The following is an 8,819-nucleotide window of genomic DNA, read 5'->3' on the forward strand; positions in this document are numbered from 1 at the left end:
GCTGTCCATTTTTTAGGGAATGCACATTGGATCCAGTGGTTTCAAACTTAAGAAACATGATTTCATCAATCATAAAATTTTAACACATTATACATGAATTTTAGAGCCCTTCAACTTTAGTATGACCCTAAGACATATTTTTTTTAAACATTGGCATGAGTTAGTTATTTTATATAAAAAATTGCATGGTTTTCACGTTATGTTCAATAGCTTATTCTGTCTTTTTCTTTGTTTAAATCATTTGTGTGTCTTAACTAGTTATCCTAAATCATTTATTTCCTTAATGATTTTTATGTCTCAATCATTCAATTTGGTTGTATATATATATATATATATATATATATATATATATATATATATATATATATATATATATATATATATATATATATATATATAACGAGAGAGAGATCGGGGTGGGTTTGTGTGTATAAGGGTTGAACCATTTTGTTTGAAAGGCTCCATTTTAAGCCACTGGATCCAATCATCAGCAATATCATAAGCAGGCTTTTGCCTCTATGCAAAGTATTTGATACACGAAATCTAAATTTCCTTAATCTTCTTTCACCAAGCAACAAACAGCAAACAACAATATTTCATTTAAAAGAAATGGATCAATCTGCCATGTCCACATCTAAAACCTACTCACTGTCACCTCTCATTCCTCCATGATTGTGGATCTTAATTAAGCATTAATGATCCACTATGTTACATTCTAGTAATTCGCAACAAATATATTGCTAAGTTAGAGCTCTTTCTACCGCAAGGGCTCCACACACCTGGCTAGGTGGTTCAGCTTAAGGTGTCCAAGCTGAAGGATGTTGCGAGTTTGATAACGGGGATATGCATCCCTAACTATAAGACTAAAGCAGTGGGGAGACTTTCCTGGTGGAGATCCAGTCCTTTGACACATGATGTGTTTCATCCTACATTCAATCCTAACCATTGGTTCACATTTTCAGGGACTAATTCCTAGCCGTCCAGATGCTTGAGCTACATGGCTAGGATCGACATAGGATGGAACCCTCCCTATGTCAAAGGACTGGATCCTTTTTATACCTGGTTGGCAGTTCCATGGTTACCCCTGAGGATTTTTACACCACAAACACTGAGATAGGAACGTTAAACATGACACCTCATGGTTGTATCTAGAAATGTTCGAAGAGGTGATTTCTACTCGAATTATAAAAAAAAAACTAACAGCTCTGCTAGGAGCCTAAGAGAGAGGAAAGTGAACTGAAATATGCCAATGGCTAGGTACACACACCTTAATTGAGGCATTATAGCAACACATGCACACTAGTTTTCAGCACATGTACAACATGAATCAACATTAAACAAGATGGAAGGGAGCATGTTAATGTCACACAAGCTGCCTAATGGATATCCCCACCTGACTGCATTGACACTATTGTGGATCATATATATATATATATATATATATATATTAGATTCATGAGAGCCACACCTGTTGATCACTGGAGATCATATTGCTTGCTTCCCCATAATATATTCCACATGGTAACATGGGGGAGCCCATGAAATCAACATTATAATGTGAGGCAGCACTGTATGGAGCCTGCACACTGACATCCATGTCATAGAGTTTGGGCACCTCTACCAAGACTTGTTGCTGTTGCAGCTGCTGTTGTTGTCTTTCAGCTAACTCGATCTCCTGGGGCTCACCGCCCATCCATATGCCGATGTTCTCATTCCACACTTGAGGGCTCTCTTGAACAAGGGTGTCTTTAAAGCAGTTTGGTGATGAGGATGGTGCAAGTTGTTTTTTATTGGCACCCCAAATCAATCCTGGGTATGTGTTGTTTCCCATCTCACCATCAACTCCAATCTGAGGGTCTTCAAAGGAACCAAGAATACTAATGTTTGAAGAATCATTCAGGAAATTCATGATGATTGTGTTGCTTGTATTGTCATTGTTGTGGATGGCAGCTTGTGTGATATTTGATGTGGGTGGAAGGTGATGATGCAGATTAGAGTTTATATTGCATGGATTCTTTGAGGGAAACAACTTGTGGGTTTTTGGGTCCAACCCTTGTGCTATCAGTTTCTTCTTGATGCATGAATTCCAGAAGTTCTTCACCTCATTGTCTGTCCTCCCAGGCAGATGCTTTGCTATCTGAGCCCATCTATTACAACCAAAGAAAGAAAAAAGAAAATTAGGGCTTGGTTTTCTTTTTCTCTAACACCTTATATATATCTTGCAAAGCAAATTAGATAGGATTAATGGGTACTGCACCTGTTGCCTAAAATTCTATGAACATCAATAATAGTTCTTTCTTCTTGAGCGGAAAACGAACCCCTCTTGAGATCAGGCCTAAGATAATTGATCCATCTGAGCCTGCAGCTCTTTCCACATCTTTGAAGCCCTGAGATTCAAGAAATCTCACTAGAATGAAAATGAGAAGAAACCATACACCTCTAGACTGCACGAAATGAATGAAAAACCTAAAAAAGAAGAGAATAAAAAGGTTTTCTAAGTGAAAGGGAGTGAGAAAGAGACCTGCTTGTTTGGGGACAGAGCTCCAACACCCATAGCCATAAGTGGTCACATATCTAGTGAGCTTCTCATCTTCTTCAGGAGACCACAACCCTCTCTTCACTTTTTGCTTGTTGCAACAGTGATGGCCCATTGCGAAAAACTCCACCAATCCAACCCTCTAACAGTAGACATGAACATTTATCTGCACCAAAACCTGTCTAGCTTTCGTGAACGCATTTACAAATAAAAATATTATTATGTGCGGTTCCATTGCATGGACAGCACGCATGCTTTATGGTCTTGTTTAAGATGGTTTATGATTGAAGTGCAGCACACTCCGAGAGGGCTACTATATTGCAATTGAGACTAATAGCAGCATCCGCGGCTAGCTTTCTATAATGTGTACATGACTTTATTTCTTATTGTTACGATAATAGAATGGAAGGCCGTCATAAAAAAAAAAGATAATAGCATGCAAGGCCTCTCTCTCTCTCGTTATATATATATATATATATATATATATATATATATATATATATATATATATATATATATATATATATATATATATATATATATATATATATATATATATATATATATATATATATAGTGTGTGTGTGTGTGTGTGTGTGAGTAGAGCATAGCTGCTTGATGAAAAGGGGCTTGAGCACCTACTTAATCAAACTGACCATCCATCGTGTACTTGATGGATGATCAACAGAAAAAAATGCTAAAACAACGCTTTTGGCTAAAAAATGAGCAAAAAAATTTGTTGAGCGCTGCTAAAGGTCCTAGTTCTGTTGGGACCTAAAGGTAAAAGGGATGCATGCATCATTATAATTTTGTAATGATACATGCATCTCTATGGCCTAAACTGGGACCTTTTAGCGACACACAAAAAACGTCGTTAAAGGTAGTTTTTGCGGAACAACTTATTTTTGACGCGTTTTTTTGTGTATGATTGTCCATCAAACATGCGATGGATGGTCAACTTGATTAAGTACTCAAGCACCTATGCTATATGTATATAGTGAGTGATAGCTGATTAATCCATAGCAGCCTAAATGAAACGCATGTGCCCTGAGCACTCAGCACACAAAAGATGCAAAAAAGACCATTAGAAGAGCGTTTGAAGTGCTGTTGAAGGTCCTAGTTTCGTTGAGACCTTTAGTGATGCTCCAAAATGCTGCTAAAAACATTTGTCTTTATATTGCATGTGCCCAGGTGTTTAGAGATGTTTTTGAAGCATTCTATAAGTCACTGCAAAACTGGACCTTTGACGGCGCTTCAAAAGTGCTACTAAAAGTCATTCTAAAGCAAAAAATAGAAGCATTGAGCGTGTACATTTCGTTTAAGTACCTATGGATTAAGCAGCTACCACCACTTTTACTGTATATATGATGCTTCTAATTTACATATAAGATCTGAGCTCCAAATGCAAAATCTAACATTTAGATCGTGTTTAACATGTCCTATTTAATATATATCAGGCAAATCTATGGCGGTTTTATTCCATAATATCATAAGGTAGTACACACTCTTGTTTGTATGGATCTAATAGCCAAAATGGTAGATTTAACTGTACATAGCATGATTTATTTATTATGTTAAAAGGTTTTATCATGTCTAATACATCATAAGATCTTATTTTAGAGGCAGTGAAAATCAAGGGCTCAAAATTCATGAAAATAAAAATGGTCTAGAAATGGTATGAAACATCATATTTCAGTCGACTTCAACACACGAAAATAGTAAATGGAAGGTGTTAAACAAGATCCAAATGTTAGATTTTGCATTTGGAGCCCAGATCTATGCAAATTAAGTGTGAACTAGAAGCACTATATATATATATATATATATATATATATATATATATATATATATATATATATATATATATATATATATAGAGAGAGAGAGAGAGAGAGAGAGAGAGAGATGCGTGCGTGACCGGGTAAAAGTCTTTCACATTATTTTGACAGTTGGGATGGGACTCTTTGACATCATGCATGCTGACAATGAGCATGAAGAGCATTCTTCTTCAAGTATTTCATTGACGTAATACATTCTTGAATAATTCAATTCTTCCCACTATTATGCTTAATTTCTTCTCTTAAGGAAAACACAATTGATGTCTTTTTTTTTTGAAAGAAAAAACACAATTAATGTCAATAGATCCAACGGTGAGAATGGAGGCTGGAAGCATTGAAAACATGTGATTTCTTAACCATTTTTTTTTAAAGGATATTTCTTAACCAAATTAAGAAAGGCCTTTTTTTTCTTTAGGAATATAATTTCAAATGAAGTAGGAAAAGATTTCTCTCAAAAAAAATGAAGGAAAAGATATTCCTATGCAAAAACATGATAACACGTAAAAGAAAATCCATGAAAGAAATAATTGGTTTCCTCCACTCAACCGTTTTGTATTGCTTGGTGAAATCCCATTCTTTCAATTTAAGTTCTTTTTCTTTTTCCTTGAGAAAATCACGTGGAAAAGATATGGCTACAGTCATCTCACACAAGAAACAGTCATTTCCCCGTTTAAATTAGCCGTGGCAGCTTGCACATACACATCATACACATACATTATGAGTCCCTCTCAAGCTACGACCACAGATCTGGAAAACCACTTGATATATATATATATATATATATATATATATATATATATATATATATATATATATATATATATATATATATATATATATATATATATAGAGAGAGAGAGAGAGAGAGAGAGAGAGAGAGAGAATTGAAATCTTGTAACTAGTGGATGGGATCCAGTAATAGAACCGAATTGAAAGGTACTCGGACCCCCAAAACGCGACATGTACACCTTGCATCTTGGACCGCAGATCAAGTGCAGTCGTATAGCACACTTTAGTATGCAGCTGCACCTGATCTGCCCTCCATCTTCTGCTGGTCTCCATAGTTGACAGGGAGGGCGGACAAGGAGCAATCACATTGCAAACTTTGAGTGTACAGCTGCACCTGACTGCCCTTCATCTGTGGGGTATAGCCTGTCAGCTTTGGGACCCAACAGAAGATAGAGGGCAGATCATGAGCAGCGGCACACTAAAGTGTGAAATATGATTGCACTTAATCTGCCATCGCTGACAGGTTGTACCTTCGAGATGGAGGGCAGTCAGGTGCAGTGGTACACTCAAAGTGTGTAATGTGATTGCACATGATCTGCCCTTTGCATCTTGCATTAACATACATCTTTTATTAAAGTTATGGAACATACCAGTGATTTCTAACATGGTGTTTGATAAGCTGTCCCCGCGCATCCCCGGGCCCCATGCACATCTGCACGGCCATGCAAACATGGGACAAGTGGACTCATTTCTGGTGTGTCCAGTGGATGCAAAAACAGCATCCAATATGGAAGCGGATGATGGATAGTGCCAGATGCATGAAAAAAAAAATCTTTTTTTTGGGGCTCATGGACAAGATGTGCGTCCTGTCCTGTCCACTGTGTCCATGAAACAAACACTCCCTAAAGGGCATGTTTCAATCACGGGATGCACCCGAGAAGGGACAGACCTGTCCCTGCCCAGAAGCTGTCTTGTGTGTCCAGATTGATCGCTTTCTTCCTGCCTCTTTATTTTTTAAAATTTGGGTGGTACTTGTGAGCATAGTGACAAACGTTTTTTTCAGCAAAATCTCGGCAATAAAAAAATAAATTAAAAAATATAAAAATAGTTTTATAAGAAAATATTAATAAAAAATATTTAAAAATAAAAATACTAGGTTTTTTCATGATAAATAGCCGTTTAAAACGTAAATATCATATTTAAATTGGGGTAGTTATGTTTTTTTACATAAATCTCTCACGATATTTCATAAATCTCACGATATTTGTTACAGAGCTTGTGAGTCACGCCACCTGGTTTGTCCAGGGGGCATTTGTCCAGTGAATCAAACGCACCCAAAAAATCACTAAATGCAAAATTGATTTATTAAAGTGCTAAATAGCTATTATCTTCTAAAAACTAATCATTTAACTATCAAGTGATTTTTACATGAAAATCACTGGATAGAAAAGTTAAATGAAAAATCACCCATATGTTTAATGCTTTTTGTTAGAGATGCGAGTTAGCAACACACATGGGTGCAGGCAGGGAGATAAGTTTTGCATTTTGGGTTTCAGGCACCCGGTCCGATTACCGGATCTGCTCTTACTATCTAGAGCACTAAGTGTGCTAAGAAGCCTTATTGGTCCAAGTAGCATAGACACCTGGGACAGGGGTCCTAGCCTCGGAGTTTTATACTGGCGGCACGAGGACCGTAGGTATAGCAGGCTGAGCCAGCGCGACCAGGTCTTCATCCTGGGTGTGATTTCTTCGGGGTATAAATCCAAAAAAAAAAGTTGGTAAATTGTTCAGGGGCGAGACAAACCAGCTCCACCACCTTAATTGGACCCGGCACATTTACATCCTCTTGACCCAATCTTTCATATGGAGGCAGCTTGTCATAGAGGAGGATTGCACCTGTTTGATGTCCCATACAGATAGCTGTAATTTAAGAGGCATCTTGCTTATTGTTTGCTTATGCATGGTTTATTATCTTGCATGGCACCCACTTGAGTTTGGGATCCGGTATGTCCCTGATCCGACCCAGCTAATGTTCTAAATATAGGTTTTCTTTTCGTTCATTGTATAAATAAATTCAATATCAAATTAATCTCGATTGTATTAGTTGTCATATATCATGGGGATTCTTCTTCTACAATCTCCTACATAATTATTTATTAGAGATAGAGATTAACTTGAATAAAAGAGAAAAGTTGGATAAGGGAAGGGTTTTTCTGTTTACCCTTGCAAAACGAAACATCAACATGGAAGGCGTGTCCTTAATCCAGAGAAAAAAAAGGCAACATGCATAAGAGTGAGTGTGACGATTGTTTCTTTGTGCTTGGACTCGGAAATATGGTGTGGGAAATGGATCCGGATCAGCCCGAACATTGTGGGACATATTCCATTTGACAACTGAGCAGTCTAACAGCATCATCTCCCATGATGGACGGACTTTAGTGCCCGCCGCAATCGAGAAATTGGATTCTTCCCAATCAGAGTCAGATCTCATGAGTCCAAAAGAGATGCTATATGGATTGGGTCCAACAAACCAGACCCTTTTGACTCAGTCTCACATATGTGAAAGTATATATCTTTACATGTAGAACCATCTTGACTTTGTGATCACTTGTGGGGTCATAGTTTTTTTCCTATCTTCACACGATTCATAAAATATTTTGTCCCAATTGTTGGACAAAGAAAGATCTCACTTTAGAGAGAGAAAGGTTGATTTTGTCACAAGTACGATCATTTCCTCTTTCTTTTCCTTCTTGGTTTTTTTTAAAGTATACCTTTATTTTACTGTTTAGTGCAATATGGGACATATCCTTGCTGAGCAATATACCTCTATATTAGAATTTTTAATATTTTCTTTGGGAAAACATTGGTCCACACCTCTTATCTTCGCGTTTACTTGAGTTGGTAGTCTTGTTATATCTGCATCTCATTTTCTTAATGCAAAAATTGCACTCATGATAATGAATTTTTTTCAAGCTAGCATGTAGACTGGCAATTTCGTTTCTTACTTGCAAATTCATAGTAATGTATACTAAATGATATCACTTCTCTTAGTAAGCCAGTAATTTTATTCACTAAAGGGTTAATAATTGATATAAGTGCACCAAATTTTTGCGACTCCCAAAAACATATTTTGTTGTCGAAAAACTTCAAGAGTCTATTCCCACTAAATCGAGCATGTTAAATACATCTACGAGGTTAGATTGAGTAAAAAAAAATTTGTATTGCGAGTGGCAGTGACAATAATGAACATGCAAATTAATGAAACAAATATCAGTATCTTTCCTTTTTTCATTTAAGTATCAATATTGATATTTTAATAAAAATATCAATATCAGCATCAGTACATCATACCTTAGTCTTGCATATTGTTAATTTTCCATCAATTATGCACCAAGTGTCCACAATCACCATCGCGGTCATCTTAATACTAGTCGTTATAGGGATGGCAGTGGACCCGGGGAAACGGCCCCGCCTCGCCCCGTTTGGACTGGGAATGGAGAACATGAAACGGAGATGGAGGCGAGGATGAAGGTTAAAATCAAAACTCGTGCGGGGATGGACTTACACTTTCCCCCGGCCCGCCTCGTTCCCGTCCATGATCCTTCTTTAGGGATGGCAGTGGATCAAGGCGAAACCAGCCCTGCCCCGGCCCCAGTCCACTGCCATCCCTAAGTCGTTACATTTATGAGTATCAGTTATAAATGTTTGAATTCATG

The 8,819-nt window shown here is 37.2% G+C and overlaps 1 protein-coding gene across 1 annotated transcript; it reads right to left on the bottom strand.

Moving 5' to 3' along the window:
• Positions 1-1,453: 1,453 nt before the first annotated feature.
• LOC149844770 (uncharacterized) lies at positions 1,454-2,651 on the bottom strand. Its single transcript, XM_089986197.1, has 3 exons — positions 2,522-2,651; positions 2,258-2,387; positions 1,454-2,147 (listed from the first exon to the last, which is right to left on the bottom strand). The coding sequence occupies exons 1-3, from the start codon at positions 2,649-2,651 to the stop codon at positions 1,454-1,456; spliced, it is 954 nt and encodes a 317-aa protein (XP_089842323.1).
• Positions 2,652-8,819: the final 6,168 nt, after the last annotated feature.

The sequence above is a fragment of the Nuphar pumila genome, chromosome 2 (assembly GCF_984573655.1).
Source record: "Nuphar pumila chromosome 2, dmNupPumi1.hap1.1, whole genome shotgun sequence".
NCBI lineage: Eukaryota > Viridiplantae > Streptophyta > Magnoliopsida > Nymphaeales > Nymphaeaceae > Nuphar > Nuphar pumila.

Excerpts from the sequence above, each read along its gene's own strand:
- LOC149844770 (XM_089986197.1), bottom strand. The coding sequence starts at position 2,651 with ATGGGCCATCACTGTTGCAACAAGCAAAAAGTGAAGAGAGGGTTGTGG. Across the intron at positions 2,388-2,521 it reads CTCTGTCCCCAAACAAGCAG|GGCTTCAAAGATGTGGAAAG; the intron begins GTCTCTTTCTCA and ends CTTGAATCTCAG. Across the intron at positions 2,148-2,257 it reads CATAGAATTTTAGGCAACAG|ATGGGCTCAGATAGCAAAGC; the intron begins GTGCAGTACCCA and ends TGGTTGTAATAG.